This window comes from Ambystoma mexicanum, chromosome 3p, assembly GCF_040938575.1.
Source record: "Ambystoma mexicanum isolate Mex_15411 chromosome 3p, UKY_AmexF1_1, whole genome shotgun sequence".
NCBI classification, from domain to species: domain Eukaryota; kingdom Metazoa; phylum Chordata; class Amphibia; order Caudata; family Ambystomatidae; genus Ambystoma; species Ambystoma mexicanum.
In genome coordinates this window covers 473498923-473519907 of record NC_090925.1, presented here as the reverse complement: position 1 = coordinate 473519907, position 20985 = coordinate 473498923, and the positions used below count along the sequence as shown (strand labels likewise).

Genomic DNA, 20985 nt, shown 5'->3' with positions numbered 1-20985 from the left:
AAACATTAGGGGGATTCCATGTCAGAAAGGGAAACCTGCTAACCAGGTCCCCCATTCATAAACTCCATGATGAATGCATAGTGTGCACCTGTGTCTTTCTGAACCATTAGCCTGATATACAGCACATGCTCTCTAGTGACACAGAGCAGATTCAGATCACAGGTGCCCTCTTGACAGCTACAGTGACAGCAAAGTCACTTCAGCACAGGAGCTGCATTTAAGATATACACCTCTGTTCCCACACCACATAACTATGAGAGTATATAAGCCATACCTGAGTTGTAGATATGGTGGCAAGTAACTCTCATGCATATTACAGCCATAGTAATTTAATATCATACACGTGTCAGCACTGTGAGCCCAGCTTAACTTTGGATGGGTTATGCATATTCTATTCTGGCCAGACCGCCAAAGGGCAGGGAATGAGATGGGATGGCTATGACTCTCCTTTGATCTCTTGTGAGGTCGTTTAATATCTCTTTCCAGTGAGCCAGCCTCCCAGTAGGACCTAGATTGGGAAGCAGAACGTAAAGGGTACACCCATCCCAAAAGCACTAGCCTCACACCATGGTGCTGCATACCAAAATGGCTTTTGATGCTATTGACAAGGAAAGGGGTGAATTTGGTGTAGACAGGGTGAGTTCAGACCAGCTGGAGGAAGGTTCCACCTTATTATGTCCTCTCTGTTTCTCTCTCCCTTCATGTCCCCTCCACTTCCTATAACACAATGCAGTGCTATACTTTGCTGTTTGGGTTGCTAATGTTTCACATTCAGACCCATATTGAGAGTATAGCCTTCCTTCGGCCATGTTACCACAAAAGGCAAAGGTGGTATATCTCTCAACTATCACAAATAGGTTGAAGGTGGGCACCACGTCCTGTTGCTGTAGTTTTAATCAATCGTAATTCATTTAGTATTCATTGATCAAATTTTAGCCTGGGGCTACCAGTCTGATGAAGGTCCTATGGCATAAGGACCAAAATATGTGAAAAAAAAAAAATAGAGTGGAATAACTCTATTAAGACTGGTGCTCTCAGTTTGCCCTTATAGTAGGGACCTTCCAATTCCATGCTGTAATTACTGTATTTACGTAAAAATTCAATATAGACATAGTCCGTCATTTTCTCAAAAAAATGTAATATTTATTGCACATCGATTAATGTTCTTATCACTCCTGAATATTCATTCTCATATTCAAATTGGATGGGCTTAAAGATACTGGCTATAATATTGTGTATGTTAGCCAATGCATTTCGGTTAATTTAACCTTCGTCAGGGCCGTACAATGATTTTGATATGCCAAATCTATCGCCGTTACAAAACAATAAATCATCACAATGCAGTAACAGTCATTGCACAATCAATTCAAAATCAAACGTATATGAGCACACATACCAATTCCAAGATGCGTTCCAACGGTATAGTAGTAGTTGTAAGAGTGGAAAGAAAAAGAAACAAGAAACATAATCAGAGATTTGCAATAGGACTGTTATAGATGTCCTTAGTGTAGCGTATAAACATGTGTAATCAATCAAATGTACCTTATAATCCATAGGACACTAATGTTCGTTATGGACCAGTCCCGTCTGAGTAATGAATTATGTTAAAGTTATGTGAAAAAGGTATCAGAATGCAGTCAATCTTTAAACCTGTTCTGATCTCGAACGCGAAAAATCCGCTTACCGTTACTCAGCAGAAACGCTCCTACAATGTCAAACGCTGCCGCAGGAGTGCGAGCGCGATTGACAAGGGTGGTATTTATTGGTTACCATGGTGATACCAAGGCGTCGCGTGGATGCACGTACGCCTTGGGTCCCGCCTCTTTGCAAGCACAAGAGGCGGGACTGTCACCATGACTACTAGACGCTTGTTAACATGGTGTCGGGTTATTCAAGAACAAACGCTCAGTGCGTTAAGGGAAAGCTTAGTATCTGTGGAATGAGAATGTCTCGCCTGTGTTGGCAGAGAAGCCTATTGTTTATGTCATAGGTAGCCAAAAGGCCATGCTTGATGGAAAGTGAGTGTGAAGTATTTAAAGAGATAAACTACTAAAAAATACGGGTGCAAGTTGCACTCGGGCCTCACAAAGGCGAGCAATGAAAACCGTTATTTAAGAGGAACATGGTGTTCGTGAAGTACTTAATATCATGCACATACTCATTTAACTGTGGTATGGATGCCTGAGTACATTGTGTTGTCGCATGTACAAATCAACTGGGGTAGATTTTACATGCATAAGGGCCCCCACCCAAGGTAGCAGCACCTGAAGAGGATCCCAAAACATTCTAAAATAATGGGAAAAAATAAAACATGAAAGAAAAATTCAACATCAACAGTCAAAATTCTAAATACTAATTTTCAAAAGGTGGTTTCACTCATAAGAAGCACATATAGTTTATTTCTTCATTCAATCCCCTGGGTCTCAGAGAGCTGAGAAGATCTATCCAACATGTTTCTCGTTGGTCGAGTCTTTTTTGTAGATTTTCATACTTGTTGTATTTCTGGACCACTTCCAAAATTATTAATCTGATCTGTGCCAAATTGTGGTGTTTCTCTTGCCAATGCCTAGCCACCGCTGAAGTCGCTGTGTTATTCCTTATGCATGAACGGTGTTCATTACATCGAATTTTTGCAGTCCGTTGTGTCTGGCCAACATAGTATAGCCCCATCTAAAAGATGAGGTATATAATTGGATGGACAAGTACGGATCACTGCCAAGGAAACCAAAGCCAAATAACAAAAGTGAAACATCCAGTTCAGAGACAGACACAGAGAGAGAAGGTACAAACCAAGAAGAAGAAGCAAGCACAAGTGCCACAGGAGCTGCAGGTATAACAGAACCACCAAAAGAGGATAGAATTCCTTTTTTAGACAGAGGAAGAAGAGAACTAGAAGGGGGAAGAGGAAACCAAAAAGCAAAACCGAACACAGGACTACAACAAAAGAAAACTTAGTTATAAATGTATCTTCCGAGGTTCTCACTTCCACAGAGATACAAACCCTAGAGAAAGGTCTAAGCTTTGTTCCCACGCACGACAGTACCCTTTTTGACTCCAAAATTGAATTATACAAGCTTTTTCGAAAAATGAAACTAAATGTATTCTTTAGTGAGCTGGAACAAGAAAACATATCTGAAGGAGATCCTCTAGACCTAAATGAATTCAAGGGAAAGAGTAATTTCATTCCTCCAATTAGTGTACCATCGGTGGATATATTTCAAAAACAAGTCACAAGAGACTTGGAGAAAATAAAGTTTGGTCATTCAAAGAACAAAAATATGAAACCTCATGAATTCAAATTGATTAGAGATCTTTATGGAGACGAAACATTAACACTAAGAGCTGCAGACAAAGGAGGCAGTATAGTTCTCCTTAATAGTCAAGATTACGACCGAGAATGTGTACGGCAACTGAATGATGTAAATACATATGCTCCATTGGACACAGATCCCACAGAAGAGATAAGAAAGAATCTGGAGACACTATTGTCTAAAGCAGAAGAATTGTAATGGATCTCACACAACACAAGGAGGTTCCTCACAAATCCAAATCCCGGTATACCTCATTTTTACACATTACCAAAAGTGCACAAGGATCCACTAAAACCACCAGGGAGACCCATCGTAGCAGGTACCAACAGCATTCTAGAACCACTGGGAAAATATATTGACTATTTCTTACAACTCCTAATTCAAATAACTAGCACATACATTAAGGACTTGAGTCATTTTTTGCCACAATTGAGTACAATTCCATTCAATCCTAATCATATCTGTTTCACCGTAGATGTCAAGAGCCTCTACACCTCCATTCCTCATAACTTGGGCAGAGAGGAAGTAGAATGGTTATTATTACAAGTAGGTGAGATACAAGCACAGAAGGGATTTATAATGGCACTCTTGGAATTTATCAGCGACAATTCTTACTTCCAATACAAGAGCACATATTTTTTGCAAGTTGCAGGTACATCTATGGGGGCCACATGGCACCTTCTTATGCCAATGCATTTATGTACAAATTCGAACTTGAACATGTCCTTCAAAATCCACAATGGCAAAAGAATCTATTAATATGGATCAGATACATAGATGACATCTTTGGAATTTGGCCAAGTACAGAATCTGAACTTTACACTTTCTTTGACTATCTCAACAATATAGACCCCCGGATCCAGTTTACTCATGAACATTCAAATAAAACCATACATTTTTTGGATGTGGAGATAAAGGTTACCGATTGTGAATACCGCACTACAATCTATCGCAAGAGCATCGATCGCAACAATTTACTCCAAAGGTTAAGGTTAAGCTTTCATCAACCAAGTCTCATCAAGAATCTCCCTTATAGTCAGATGTTAAGGGTAAAGAGGATAGTCAGTTACCCTACAGAGTACCAAGAATCATTGAAAGAGATGGGGAACAAGTTTCTGGAGAGAGGGTATTCAAGGGAAGAAATTGACACAGCTGCTGTTCGCACTAACACACAAAGTAGAGAAGAATTATTGAAACCCAAAACCAAGACAGAACAAAAGACACCATTGGTCTTTGTATCAAAATATTCAAGGCAAAGTTTTTGAATCAAATCGATAATTAAGAAACATTGGAACACCATAACCTGTGACCAAAGAATAGAACATCTTTTCAAAGAACTCCCCACTTTGGCATATCAAAGGAGCCAGAACCTTAAAGACAAATTGGTTCACACGAAACCCATGCGGAAACAAAAGTTATCAGATTGGATTGGCACTTTTCCATGTCTCAAGTGCAGTAATTGCAACTATATCATCAAACGAACAAGCATAAACCATCCACATTCAGGAATGAAGATCAAGTTGAAAGGTTATGCTACTTGTGACACACAAAACATTATCTATGCCATAAAATGCCACTGTGGGCTATACTATGTTGGCCAGACACAACAGACTGCAAAAATTTGATGGAATGAACACCGTTCATGCATAAGGAATAACACAGCGATTTCAGCGGTGGCTAGGCATTGGCAAGAGAAACACCACAATTTGGCACAGATCAGATTCATAATTTTGGAAGTGGTCCAGAAATACAACAAGTATGAAAATCTACAAAAATGACTCGACCAACGAGAAACATTTTGGATAGATCGTCTCAGCTCTCTGAGACCCAGGGGATTGAATGAAGAAATAAACTATATGTGCTTCTTATGAGTGAAACCACCTTTTGAAAATTAGTATTTAGAATTTTGACTGTTGATGTTGAATTTTTCTTTCATGTTTTATTTTTTCCCATTATTTAAGAATGTTTTTGGGATCCTCTTCATGTGCTGCTACCTTGGGTGGGGGCCCTTACGCACATAAAATCTACCCCAGTTGATTTGTACAAGCGACAACACAATGTACCCAGACATCCATACCACAGTTAAATGAGTATGTGCATGATATTAAGCACTTCACAAACACCATGTTGCGCTTAAATAACGGTTTTCATTGCTCGCCTTTGTGAGGCTCGAGTGCAACTTGCACCCGTATTTTTTAGTAGTGTATCTCTTTAAATACCTTGCACTCACTTTCCACCCAGCATGGCCTTTTGGCTACTTATCATGTAAACAATAGGCTTCTCTGCCAACAGAGGCGAGACATTCTCATTCCACAGATACTAAGCTTTCCCTTAACGCACTGAGCGTTTGTTCTTGAATAACCCGACACCACGTTAACAAGCGTCTAGTACTCATGGTGACAGTACCGCCTATTGTGCTTGCACAGAGGCGGGACCCAAGGTGTACGTGCATCCACGCGACGCCTTGGTATCACCATGGTAACCAATAAATACCGCCCGTGTCAATCGCGCTCGCACTCCTGCGGCAGCGTTTGACATTGTAGGAGCATTTCTGCTGAGTAACGGTAAACAGATTTTTCGCGTTCGAGATCAGAATAGGTTTAAAGATTGACTGCATTCTGATACCTTTTTCACATAACTTTAACAGGATTGATTACTCAGGCGGGACTGGTCCATAACGAACATTAGTGTCCTATGGATTATAAGGTACATTTGATTGATTGCACATGTTTATACGCTACACTAAGGACATCTATAACAGTCCTATTGCAAATCTCTGATTATGTTTCTTGTTTCTTTTTCTTTCCACTCTTACAACTACTACTATACCGTTGAAACGCATCTTGGAATTGGTATGTGTGCTCATATACGTTTGATTTTGAATTGATTGTGCAATGACTGTTCCTGCATTGTGTTGAATTATTGTTTTGTAACAGCAATAGATTGGGCATATCAAAATCATTGTACGGCCCTGACGAAGGTTAAATTAACTGAAATGCATTGGCTAACGTACACAATATTATAGCCAGTATCTTCAAGCCCATCCACTTTGGATATGAGAATGAATATTCAGGAGTCATAAGAACATTAATCGATGTGCAATAAATATTACATTTTTTTGAGAAAACGACAAACTATGTCTATATTGAATTTTTATGTAAATACAGTAATTACAGCACAGAATTGGAATATCTCTCAACTATGCCTGTTTTAATGTTGTGATTGGGTTCTCTCTTGTTTTGTAGATGTCAGAGGGCTGAGTTGGCGCTTTAGCCTCTACTCATCCTTGTACTCCGGCAGGACAGAAGTCATTTTGTCACACTGGTGTTAGAAGTGGGATTTGAGACAGAATGTGCTTGCAGCTTAGTCAGACAAAATAAAAGTGTGCAAATAACGATGGATTCACTACCAAGGCACTTTTTTAATTGCTACAATGGAACTTGACATGAGCTCTGCACACACACCTTGTCACCATGTAAGCTGCCGAAGTTCTGCCAATTAAGGGGACTCTCCTGCAGCTGTAAGGTCAAAAGGCCAAACCTCTAAAAGGTATCTAAGCTTTGGAGGAAGCAAAAGAGATGAGAATTCCCAAGGTTCCAGTAGCAGTACCGAGCCAGCAGCTCAAGTACCTATTTCTATGCAGAGTGTGGAGGTAGATGGGAACAGCAATGTCACTTCCTACCTTTCCACCCAGAGAGCAGGAAGTGAAGTCTCTTAGAGGTCCAGGATCCCAGTGGTTCCAGGCCACAGTCAGGTGCATGCTTCTGTGAGGTCTGAGGCATCTGTAAGATCCAAGGGGATCCACACTGGAACAGCCCTACAGGAAAGAATGTTTCTACTTGAGCAAAGGAAGATTGACTTAGCGGAGAAGAATCAGAGCAATGGTAGACAGAAACAGAGGGATGCTGTTGATCTGGAGGAGGAAAGTCAGAGGGACATTGTGGTACTGTCTAAAAAGCAATTCGAGAACCAGAAGGAGGAGAGGATGAGTTCCACTGGTTAAGGGGGTACCTCCACTGGTGGCATGCATGGGCAACCTAGGCACCACATCCCCAGGGATTTGGTTCCTCCATTTGAAATAGGAAAATAAATGTTATATTGGTTTGATGAACTGGAACTCTTCTTCCACATCCAGAATTATGAGCCGTCTTCCAGTGGCTGGAACTGATTTAATAATTCAGTTTTCTCCTTAGGAAAGGCCCATTTATAAGATAATGCAAACAGCCACCCTCAGGAAATTCTGCAAGACCCCCGAGCAGTACCTCAGGAACTTTAGAGTCCTCACAAAAAACAGGTGGTCAAACATTTGAGGTATTTGTCTGAAGTATCTGAGTGGATACAGATAACAAGGTTGGCACATGTGAGTGCATGTTTAATGTTTGAGCATTTAGAGCACAAGAGTATTGCATGTCTAAAGGGGCTTGCAAAGGCTACTGACAGGTAACTGAGCACTCAATTTCAGAAAAAGGCTCTGACAAACATACCTAAGACTGATGAAAAAGCCAATGAAAAAATGAAACCCAAAGAAGGCAAGAGTGCAGGCACTCACCCCTGCCAAGAATGTGTCCCAAAAGCACTAAGGGAAATTCAAGACACCTGGTTTGTCAGCACCAACAAAAAGAAGGAGCGAGGGCACCCGTAGCACTGGGGCACCCACCTCCAAAGCCCCAACAGGTTTCTTTATATGTGGGGACACATAGGACAGGAGATCCACCTTGCAAGGTTAGAACGAAGGAGGCACTAGTTAGTGATACCTTCATAGAGGAGGGAGAAATAGTCAGTGTGGGCTTCCTTTACATTGCATTCTCCCTAGATTAGGGTCTGGCAGAATGTACCCTAATATTTCAAAGTGGGAAAGGCACTCTGTCTCCAACAGAATCCCTGGTTGTTGCTAACACTGAGATATTTCTGTACCACATGTTCATAAATGGAAATAGAGCCCCAGCACTTTGTGATACTGCTGTATAACTGCTGTATGACAACAGCGGGTACAATAGGACCAGATCATCCCCCATCCTCCCAAGCTAGTCATGGGGTTTGACAGCCTATCCGATGCCCACTGGCTATAGTGAAGTTTATTTGGTAGTGTGAAACCTCTCTGCTTTGTGCTGTTGTGTAGAATGGGAATGACAAGCCCAACGCCTAAACCATTGCTGCTGTTGTAAGATCTAGGCCCAAGGATGCAGCACGGCAGAAAGCCAAATGTCATTGGCCCAGTGACGCCTCCAGCTGAGGATGGTGAAAGACTGGCAGCACCTCTACTGCCTAGTCCAGATCCGAGGCACAGACTATAGATGGTATCCAAAATGTATGGATACCCTAGCCTCCTGCACACCTTTGTACTGGTGGAGCCAGTCAGAACCTGGTGAATAACAACTTAAGTAGTACATACAATTTTCCAAGGACCAAACAAATCCTACTTATTTTCTTATTGATTTAATGTATCTCAGATTCTCAATTTAAGCACAACATGGTTTGGGAGATAATCTCTTCATCGGGAGAAACAGTTACATCTGTAACTAGAAGGACACACAAATAATAAATGAATCTAAATATTACTAGCAACTAGGGGAGTCAATGATAATAACCACATGTAGGTTCCCTATCATACCAGTCTTTTGTGATCTTCCTAAAATTCATAAAAATCGGTGTTTCCCTTTATTTAGAACAACTGTGGCTGGCTGGGACTGATAGTATATGTTATCCCATAGCGACTTATCTTGACCGATTGCTGCGAACTATTATTCAAGAAACCAGCACATATTTATGAGATACAACACACTTTTTGATTTTTTTTACATGACTTGGAAGACATTCCTGAACATTTGGATTCTCTTCACAATGGAAGTACAGAGTCTGTATACATTGATTGCCCATGATAAAGGCATAAAACCTGTTGAATGGGTTTTACTACAGGACATTTTTTTTCCAGTTAATAAACAATTGGTTTTGGAACATCGTCATATCATTCTGTTCAATAACTTGTTTCCATTTTTTACTTACAGACTTCTGGAACATCCAAGTGGTCAGCAGTAGCCCCAGCACATGCTAACATTTTCATACACCATTTTGAGAAGAAATATATACCGGACATTCCAATTTGTTCAAATAAGATTTGAAGTTGGAAGCATTATATTGATGATATTTTTGGCATCTGGACTGGTACTAAATCTGATTTGGATATATTGTGTAGTCACCTTTGTTCAAGCCATTCTAGGATAAAATTTACTCTGGAATTAGGAGAACCCATGTTACATTTTATAGACGTTAATATTAGTTCAGATGTATATAATATACTGCACTACTCTAGCTTCCGTCCACGCGAGATGATCAAGAGATGATCATATAGCCAGTTCTTAAGATTCAAAATTATTATCTCTGACATTCAGGCTTATGAGATAGAAAGTGACAAATTGACAAGTAAATATACTGCTAGAGGCTATCCCTTACAGGTAGTCTCAGAAGCCCGTAGTAAGGCTTTTGGCAATCAATAGAGAAGACGTGTTGGATACCAAAACAAGAGATTCCTCCACTCTGTTACTTTATATCTCAAGCTATTCCAAGCAGAGTGATCAAATAGCCGGGATAATCAAAACAATTTGGAAAGTACTGCAGTTTGATCCACACCTTTAAAAGGTATTTTCAAAACCGCCTGTGATGTTTATAAGAGAGGATGTAACGTAAGGGACAGATTGATTAAAGCAGAAAGACCTTCCGAGAATATTCAAATAGCATGGACTAAACAAAATACAGTCACCTTTCTGTGCTTAAACTGCAGCCATTACAATAACATTATCAAAGGCAACACAATACAATACACATACAGAGGGAAGAAAATTAGACAGAGAGACTATGCTACTTGCAATAGCTCAAATGTAATCTATGCCATCAAATGTCTCTGCAGATTACTGTATGTGGGACAGACAACAAGAAAAGCATGGGAAAGAGCACAAATTGAAAATCAGGACACACAATCAAAAATCATCAATTGCATGTCATTTTTTAGAAAAAGGGACAAAACATTGCACACATATGATTATGATCATAGAAGTTATGCATACTCCCGCGAGAGGTAGCAATGCATCTAAACGACTGGCCCAGCAAGAGTTACATTGGATCAATACCCTTGATACCCTGGTACCTAAAGGGCTCAATGAGGACGTTAATCTGTACTACATTAGCTGATATCCTTAAAGGTTTTCTGCATTGATATTGAACTCCACCCTTCCTGATAACTGAGACATGCTGACTGCCAAATTGTGCCTCTTTGACTCCGACACCATTACCCTTCACACCAGCTACACCCTCCAGGCACAGTCTTGTCTTTCAAAGAGAACCTCCTTCACACCCTGCAGATCTACATTAAGCCCACCTCAAAATCAAACTTCCTGGGAGACCTCAACCTTGTCTACAATGACCCAGAAGACCCAGCAGCTACCTCACTCGCTAAATCGATTAGCGCACTTGGCTACCATCAATGTATCAACAACCCGCGCATTTTAAAAGAGCATTTACAAGTTGAAATACTTGCAACAGGACATGAACCCTGCCATAAACTCCCACAATCCTATTAACACAGGAAGCACGCGCATTTGTGCATGCGCATTTTCAAAGAGTATTTTGAACGAGAAGTTGTGGCAGTGTTGTGACTCTTGGACCAGCTGAATTTGCTTGGAATTTTCATTACAGCATTTACAAGTTGAAATACTTGCAACAGGACAAGTCCCGCCCTAAACTCCCACAATCCTATTTACACAGGAAGCGCACACATTTGCACGTGCCCATTTTCAAAGAGCATTTTAAAGAGAAGTTGTGGCAGTGTTGTGGCTCCTGGTTCGGCTGAATTTGCTTGGAATTTTCATTACTGCATTTACAAATTAAAATACTTGCAACAGGACAAGTCCCGCCCTAAACTCCCAAAATCCTATTTACACAGGAAGCGTGCGCATTTGCGGTGTGCATTTTTTAAGAGAATTTTGAAAGAGCAGTTGTGGCAGTTGAGGTGGTTGAGTGGGTGTACGTGAGTTTGTGCTTTACATGTGTGTATTTACTGTGAAAATTGTCTTTTCAGGTACCCTGACTAATTTAATAGCTTTAAGCACGTGTTGATACATGGTGCTTCTGTCGTCCTTGTTCCGTACTTACGAATAGAGTATTTTGCTTTTGTTTATGTGAATACTGGCGTAGCTATACCCTTGTGACTGATATGCCTCTGTTAAAAGAATTGACTAACCTGATTGACATCCCAAGAGTCACGCCAACACGTTTAAGTTGCAAGATCAATCTAACTGAGAGCTTGAATTCAATGCAAAGAGGATGCCAGGATGTGGCTGCATCTGATATACAAAGTTTTTATCTGACAGAAAACGCTGCGACTGCTAAAGTGTTGGCCATTGCCAGCATTCTAAGTGACAATGTTCTAAAAACTGCCGTGCAATCAGAAGTGGATTTAGGCACGCCCCCTGATTCTATACTTGAGGCAGGTTTCTCGATTGAATCGGTCATGGTGGAATCAGGTACTTTCCCCGAGGAACCAGGAAGGAGGTTGTAGTATTGGCTCAGATTCATAGGGACCACCTGCCTTCACTGCCTTGTGCACCTGAAAGTAGTAGATAACTGCCTAAAGTGGGCACACCAACCCTGTCTCCTGTGGAATGGTGGGTTTTGTTGATGAAAAAAGGCAGTTATTGATGGTAAATGGAGCCATTAGATGCAACATTCCAGCGGGAAACACTTGGTCTAGGGGCAAACAATCTATTGCTATAACTGAATCCTCTCATATCAAACCCCAGATTAGCAGTGATCACGACCTACTAGCTCTAACTTGGACAGGTGGCCAGAACAACAAGAAGACCCTGAAGTCTTGTATTACTAATCTGTGTGCCACAAATGCCAAACATCGCTTTAGATGGACATCAATATTACTGGGCGATTTTGAAAATCGATTAACACACTTCGTTTATATGTCACGTTACTGCAGAAATACAGAGTACTCGTCTTGATGGTAATAACATTTTGCGTTTACACAATTATAACTCTGATCTAGTAATAAGGAGGGCCCAATATCGAGCAAGCAGACGAGCTGAATGAAGCAACTCTCATTGTCTACTCAACAAAACTTAAAAACTCTGTCAAATAAATATAGTAACTGGGTAAGAGGCAGACATGCAAAATTGTATCAACAGGATTCAGAGACCATGCTGCGATCATTAGTGACAAAAAATAACTGCCCTGACATGGGGCCTTATAAACAAGGCTCAAGGCGTGAATCAGTTGAGCGTGCAAATAAATGCTGTCTTGGAGGAAGTTTGGGACAGATATTATAAGTCATTATATGCTGACATGAATGTGTCCTCTGTAAGTGCAATGGATATGCAAAAGGGGCAGTATAGTATTGAATTTGACACTGAGGACATTCTGTTTTATATAAGTAAGTTAAGTACGTCTCCCGCCCCAGGGCCGGATGGGCTGTCCGATCTAATGATGAAGACTCACCCGGAAGCCTGGGCATCAATTTTGGCAATAATTTTTGGGCAAGTTCTTCACACTGGGAGAGTACCGGCGTCCTGGAAAAATCAGTAGTGGTGCCCTTGGATAAGAAGAGGGACCATCAGGCACCTGAGAACTATAGACCAGTGACTCTGCTGGATGTGCCGGGAAAGCTATTTGCATGGTTGATTCTTAAGCACTTTTTAGCATGGGTGAAAACATCTAATGTAGCTGAACCTTTTCAGACGGGGTTGTGGCTGGAATGGGTACGACAGTAAACTTGATAACATTACATGCGATAAAATTGCAGGAAAGGGAAAAATGTCAGGCCTTACACATGGCTTTTATAGATTTTCAGGCCACTTTTGATTCTGTTTCAAGGGGACTTCTAAGGGAAAAACTACAGAAGGCTTCCTGTCCATCAACTTTGCAGCATTAATTGACCTATTGCATAGCAATAGGCCAATCCAAATACAGCTATCAATGAATGGAAATCTTTCAGCTCCAATACCCACTTATAGGGGAGTGAATCAAGGCTGTATATTGGCCTCGCCATTTTTTTTCATAACAGATATGAGGTTCTCATTTGTTGGAGTAACATCTGATCCCCCAAGACTGATTGGCCATGGCACCCCCTGGCCGTTTTATGACGATGACATTGTGTTGTTCGCTAAAATACCCAAGGGATTGCAAACACTATTGACTCAGTTGGGCAAATATGTGGAGACAAATTCTCTTATGATTAATAAAGCCAAGTGCTAAATTTTGATACATTTGAATTCCCATACTAGAGTTAAAATACGCTCAAAATGGGTCTCTCAAGACAAACCCTTAGGGGTTGTAAATGAATGTACATATCTGGGCCTGAATACAAATAATCACCCCTCCGATGAACCATACTATGCTGATATACGGAGGAAATTGGAGACAACCACAGTCCAGGCCCGTATTATTTTGGTCCTAGGTCAGTGTTGGTTGAAGTTTGACGTTACACTAGTTTTTGGAGTGTTCTAATTAAAATTAGGACCACAATATTATTCCAAAAAAAGTCCTCCATAAAAATAAACATAAGGGAATAAGTTCAATAGACTAAGAAACAAAACCAATTAATGGAGACACTAGTGGTATGTCAGAGAGTTACTTACAGTGCAGTAGCCAGGCATATTCTAATAGATCATTAGGTTTTGATGAGAAAGTGAAAAACTGTAGCCAACATTATTTGAGGCTGAAAAAGGAATATGAAAAAATATAGTTATGGAACTGGAGATGACTAATGAAGTGTTTCTTTTGTGGCATGGCAGTTTTAATGTAAAAAGCCAACCAGAGTATTTTCTCACGTGGGGATGCTGGCATATATTGGCAAAGTCAGCTTGGAAGTGTTTACTTACAGTATAGTTATAAGCATTAAGAGCAAAGCCAACATGAGTATGTTTGTATTTGGGAACACTGCCATATATCGGTGCAGCCAGCATTGGAAATGTGTGGAGACAGCCTGCATGAAAAGGTTTTTATACAGGCATGTACTGTGGGGAAATACCTCATGAAAGTGCATTGGGAAATGCTCCTGTGCACTGTTGGTGACTTGCATCTATGGGACATTTTCATGAGTTACCCTACAAAACTGATTGCAAACCATCTGTATTTTTACCCAATGTTTCACAGAAAGTGTGCTGTATAATGCACCATGTTAACCCATTATTCCCAAAAACCTTCTTGGGGGAGAACACCCCAAGTCCCCCTTGGATGGTTCAGGCTACCTCGCTAAGCTCGGTCACTCTTGCATATTTGTGGAAAATATTTACACCCTACCAATTAAAACATTCCCCAGCCGCCACAGTCACATGTATTCGCTGGGAATATGGGCATTATTTAATACTCTTTCTAAACATTACAGTACATTTTTTGAACTGGTGATGTCCTCATCTCAAAAGGTCCCGGGACGGTAGCTCCGCAGCAACGTGCTTGCCTTGGAAACAAGGCGACACGAAGCAACACAGGTCTGATCCCCGGGTCTGCGCTTAGAAACCTCTGGTTAATAAGCACGTTATCAATACCAAATGAAGACAAAAATTCCTGTAACAGTGCCTCGATGCCCCCGGACTGTGTGAGCACTTTAAAAATGCAAATAATGTTAAAGTGTGGTAATTTTACAGAGAGTAGTTAAATAAAGCCCCTACAACCAGTAAATATCTTTTCATTCTGAAAATCGTGAGCAGGATCGGCTGTGCACACTATTACATTACACATAGACACAGTAAAAACATTTCCGCTCACCAAGGAGTTCATACTATGTCTGTGCCTAATGTAAGACATTGCATAGTCTTATATAGGCAAATGCTGTCATGCTGCAGCAGAACGATCACAGGTATGTCCTGACAGGGGAAATTGCTGGCATGTTGGGAAAAAGCCTTCGCAGGTGTACTCTTGCAGCGACAAATGCTGGCATGTTTGGGCAAATCCAGTGTCGGCAAGACTTAAATTGGCATATGCTGTCCTTGTGGTGTAAAACCGTCATAGTCCTAAGCTTAAAGGAGCACATTCTGGTATTCTCGGGCAAAGCCATCCCATGTGTCTCTTAACAGGGTAAATGCTGGGATTTTGGGGCAAATCTATCACAGGTGTGTCCTTAAAGTGGCACATGGTGGCATTTTGCACAAACACATCACAAGTGCGTCATTACCAGTGCAAAGGGGGGCATTTTGTGGCAAATTCATCACAGGTATGTCCTTAGAGCGGCAAATGGTGGCATTGTGGGTCAAAGCCATCACGAGGGTGTTCTTACAGTGGAAATACAGGCATTGGATATTATTGTCTAATCTATAAATCTAAAAAACGAACAGCCTGGCCCTTATTAATTTTCTGCAGGTGTTATGCATGTTTATTGCTGCGCTGAGTTAACTGTCTCCATTTGGCCTGGTGTAACCAAATTCAAAAAGCTATGCTCGACAAACTTGACTCCCTTCACACCAAAATCCTAGCCCACCAAAAGGCCATCTCCTCATTACTAGCAGCCCAAACGGCTCACCCTACACTGGACACACTTAACCAGGCACCTAAATTTGATTTCGCTCCCATGAGCGAATCGGAAGTCATTGCCCTCATTAAGTCTGTTAAGCCCTCTAACTGTAACAGCCCACATCATTGAAGATTGTGCGCCAGTCATCGCCCCCTTTGTGACGGCCTTCATTAACTCCTCCTTCAGATCTTCCACTGTACGCAGCTCCCTCAAAGAAGCCTGGGTCCGACCTCTACTAAAAAAAACATCTCTCGACCCACTGATACCTGGCAACTACAGACCCATTACTACGGTCCCCTTCCTCTTAAAGATCTTGGACAAAGCAGCTTATCTGCAAGTTCAGAAATTCATTGAGGATAACCACCTTCTTGGCCTGCGCCAATCTGGATTTCGCCCTCGTCATGGCACTGAAACTGCGTTACTTGACCTAAAAAATCAAATAGACGACATCAGAGACTCAGGCAAACCAGCGCTCCTTCTGCTCCTAGACCTCTCTGCTGCCTTCGACTTGGTGGAGCACAAAAACCCTATGCCATCACCTCGCAACCACTGCGACCTTCTCCCCAAAGGCTTGTGCATGGATCAATTTGTTCCTTCAGGAGAGAGTCATGAAGGTTTTCTCAGAATCCTCCAACGCCACACCCAGTCTGATCAAATGTGGAGTCCCCCAGGGCTCCTGCATTGCCCCCACTCTTTATAACCTCTACACCAGACCCCTGTTCCGTATTCTGGACTCACTGGGCATCTCATATACCAATTACGCGGATGACACCCAGGTGCTCATACCCCTATCGGGAGACTATCGCACTAATACAGATACCCTCAACATCATCTACTCCACCATTCAATCCTGGATGGCGGATAACTGGCTCTGTCTAAACAGTGAAAAAACCGAACTCCTGCTGATCGGGTCCCCTGTTACACTGAGCAAACTTGACAAAGAGTATCAGGCCTTCAATATAGACAACACCCCCATTGCAGTATCACAAACCATTAAGACTCTAGGCGTATACCTAGAACCTAGCATGACCATGGATAGGCAGGTCAATGCTATAGCCTCCTCAGCAGCATACCATTCCAAACTGATCAATGCTATTAGGCCATTCCTCACTCAACAGAACTGCATTACCATAGCCAGAGCTATTATTGGCTCCAGGCTTGACTATTGCAATGCCCTCTTCGTCGGTACCTCCCAAAGAAACCTGGCCAAACTCCAGATTGCCCAGAACAATGCCTTAAGGGCCGCAACAGGTATTTCACGTAGAGAACACATCTCTTTGGTCAGGAGAGAGGCACACTGGCTACCCATCAAAGAAAGGGTTATCTTCAAAACCCTTGCCCTAACTCATAAATATCTTCATGGACTCGCTCCTCCCTATCTTGAACAAAGGATTCACAAACAAACAGCGTCCAGACCCTCCAGAGCCGCCTATGCCAATCGCATCCTGACTCCTCACACGCGTAGAGTGCGTGCTGGGGGCTCGGGCTTCCCAACTATGGCAGCCTCTCCCTGGAATAACCTACCAAATGAGATCAGATCAATTGAATCCCATGCTGCCTTCCGCAAGGTACTAAAAACTCAGCTTTTTGTCTACAGGGCTTCCCTTTGTATGATCCCTGTCATATGCTCCTGCATTGAATGATACACTGTATAATACTGTTATGTAACTGTACCAACCAAAGCCAACGTTATATACTTTTTGGGCCGCTTATTGTAACCCTCAAGCAAGCCTTCTTACGTATCCTTGACAGCGCCTCTATGCCCGTGGGCTGCAGCGCGCTCTACAAATGCAAAATAAAATAAAATGTTTTCAAGAAGACATAGCCTCCGTTGGAAGACATTCTGCCCTATCAATGACCAGTTCATATTAAATACTTGGGAAACAAACAAGAAATAAACAATATTTATGAATGAAACAGGTTGGTGCCTTCTTGTGAAATTGACAGTTTTGTGATTATTATAATTATTACTGTTATTGTTCATATTAGTATTATTGGTGTTATTATTAATAATATGATTACTATTAGTAGTGTTAGTAGTGGCATCAACGGTAGTAGTAATATTAACATTAATACATTTGATATAGTCATAATATTATCATTCGTAACAAAATAATAATAATAATAATAATAATAATAATAATAATAATAATAATAATAATAATAATTGAGCTGTTTGTATTATCATCGATGTTGTATTTCTAGTATTGGTTTTCATATCGTGTTCATTTTAATACTCACAGTCATAACTATTTTTTCGAATAAAAGTAACAGTTAAACTACCACGTAGAAAATGAATACGACAGATATTTTGAAATGTAAAGTAATATGGTTCAGAAATGAGACAATCAGCACGATTCATTAATGTTTCTTTGAGACGCAGAACATTAAACAAGTGGAGGAAAGCACCTAATCCAAAATGCCTGTAAATCACGGCACAAAACATGTATTGGCGTCACGTGCCTGCCACTTACTGGGACATGCTTGGCTGGTTTCAGAGCCACATGACTCATGGCTTGGAAAGCTGGTGCCCTTTCTCTGCCTGTGCGTGCGTGCGTGTGTGTGTGTGCGCGCATGTGAGTGTGTGAAAGCAGAAATCTTCCATCCACCGCCTGCCTCTGTCCTCTTGCATATCACTCACAGACTGGCATCTGACAGCAACAAACCTGCAGCTTTCCCAAGCCTTCTTCAAACAAGTCCGCCATAGAGAGGCAGCTCGAGCCGGAGGAGCAGCGCGCGGCCAGCCTCGTCCACGGGCTGCCTTTTAATCCCAGTCCTGGATGCTGATAGAGAAATGTAACTACACTGAGCGGGACAAGTGACACGGATTCTAATCCACGCCGCGACCAGGGGGAACCTAAAACAGGAGGCACGACCAGCCCGGGGAAGGAGAGGCAGCCGGGCTCCGCAGATCTCCCCGGGATTTTCTGCTCTGGGTACAGAAGTGCGATTGGAGAAAGTAGAGCGATGCCAAGAAGGAAACAGCAGGCACCCAAAAGGGCTGCAGGTAAGACCCGATTCCCTCGCGCTGCCCACCGCTCCCACACCGTGCCAGTCCCCTCCGCCTCCCGCAAGCCATCATGTTGTGCCGTGCTCTCTAGCCTTTCCGCAGTCACTCCATGTTAAAATCCTGTCTGCGTTACTTTCGGCACTGCCGTGTTCCATTTCTACCCAACAGCGCTACTTTTTTTGTGTGAGCGTCCTGTTATTGAACCCCTATACCCACAGCTCCCTCCCACTCAATAACTTGACTTATAGGTTCCAACTTTGATCAGGGCCCCCCTTCCCTGCTCCATTTAATCGCCTCCGAGTGGCGTTTTAAAATACAATCGGTTATTTATATCTGGGGCGGTCCGGGCATTGATAATTACCAGCAGGAAGCCGGCTCCGTGTGTCTGGCGGTAGAAGGGCGTCTGCGGCCGCCTCGATTGCACATTTAATAACAGATGCGGGCGCCTGGAAATGTTGCATAGATCAAAAGTCAGCTGGCAGCGAGGGAAAGGCAGCAAGGAGTTTTGAAAGTTCCGAAAGATTTGTGGCACCGGGGAGAGCCGAAAGGGTTAACCGTTCAAAGCGTGTGCTTTGTGGGAAGCTGTTTCATCCCCTCACAGTGCGGCAGGCTCGGCTGCTGGGAGGCGCGGTGTAAAAAGTTCAGTTTTCCTCTCCCGGACCCACCCACCGAAGCCGAAGCCTCCCGGTTGATTGCCAAGTTTGATTTGACGTTTGATTGATCACCTGTCGTCTGGCTGCCTTTGATCTATTCACTCTTGATAGATATCAATACATCACTCGCCATGGCAACGCAAGCACGAGTGACGCAAGGCTGGCCCTCTGGATGCTCTTATCCAGACAGGCACAATTATTATCTTGCTTGGTCTAAAGTGGCTGTTTTCATTTTCCCCCCTTTGTGTCCATGGCTGGGTCGGAGCTTTGAAGCAAAGCTACGTGTCTGCTTTTGGGGGCCGCTAGCCAAGTCTTTTTTGGGTGATTCATAATACGTTTATCGCACAACTAAAGTGATACTGCGAGGCCAAGTAGCTACACACATGAATACACTTTGGCAAGCGGATCTTGTGTCAGAGTTCAAAGGTAGACGCTGTGTGCCGGGCTGGCTTTCCGGTGACGCTGCGCACGGGTGCACACGCTGCGTACCGCTATGGGGTGTAGCATGCACGGGGCACGGTGTGAGCGGTGCACCTTTCCCCGTGAGGCCTTGAAGAATATGTTGCAGGCACAGAGCCCGGCCCCAAGTGTACTGCCGGCTGGGCGCAGGGTACTTTCCGTGCAACGCCACTGTAACAACAGACATGTGACCTACTTTAAAACAATGGTGTGTCAGAAAGAAATCAATGACACTCCTATACCAACCGTGAACTCCATTTTTGTGCACAATATATCATGCCACCCACAAGTTGCACTCAATTTCATGAGTGTTCTATTGACTTGAAATGACATTAGTCTGTTTCGAGTACCTGCAAATGTGTGAAATGGTTATGATATGATGGGTTATTTATAACACGATTAATACCCAGAGGTTTCTAAGCGGGACAGGGATCGAACCTCCTTGCTCTGTGTCGTCTTGTTTCCAAGGCAAGAACGTTGCCCCTGAGCTATCCTCCTGAGACAAGGGTCACCGTCATGCTCTCTTTTTGAATGAGGAAGAGGGGATCAGGCCTATTTTTTTTTATTTCTTTTAATTACTTGCAGAACTAGTCTCTTTTATTTGAAAAGACTATTCGCTTGGGTTTTGTTGTCGGCCCACCGATCTCTGGCCACGTGCCATCAAGATATGGCACTTCTCTGAAAAGTACCTTTCATGTTCCTGTAAAGACTCTTAAAAACCTTGGCAGTGGTTCTAATTGCCAGATTGACTGGAACATGTCCGAGTGAGCTCATTTCACAACACGCCATACCCCGGGGCAGGCCACCAATGCCCTAGCCTCACTCTCAGCGGTGTTGCGGCCAGGTGTGTCGAGCTTGCCCGGAGCACTTACGTCTGTTTCTGACCAGAGCCGCAGTGTTTTTCAGGCACTGCCCCTGTCCTTGACTGTAAGGACTCTCCAATCTGCTGGCCGTGTTCCTCGCCTTGAATTTGGCATGCACTTGTGTGGATAGTGGGCGTGTTCTGTGCTTGCTTTCAATGGAATGCCTCCTTTTGAAATGTACTCT

The 20985-nt window shown here is 42.5% G+C and overlaps 1 protein-coding gene and 1 long non-coding RNA gene across 2 annotated transcripts in view; one reads left to right on the top strand and one right to left on the bottom strand.

Annotated features, from left to right (window-relative positions):
- The window catches only part of LOC138580529 (uncharacterized), a 70648-nt gene extending 52230 nt beyond the window's left edge, over positions 1–18418 (bottom strand). The window contains exon 1 of the long non-coding RNA XR_011304281.1: positions 18291–18418. This is a non-coding gene — a long non-coding RNA (uncharacterized lncRNA). The remainder of the gene's footprint in view (positions 1–18290) is intronic.
- The window catches only part of TSHZ2 (teashirt zinc finger homeobox 2), a 354259-nt gene continuing 351681 nt past the window's right edge, over positions 18408–20985 (top strand). Inside the window, exon 1 of the mRNA XM_069651147.1 lies at positions 18408–18823. Coding sequence (XP_069507248.1) covers positions 18784–18823 — 40 coding nt within the window. The 5' untranslated portion in view covers positions 18408–18783. The remainder of the gene's footprint in view (positions 18824–20985) is intronic.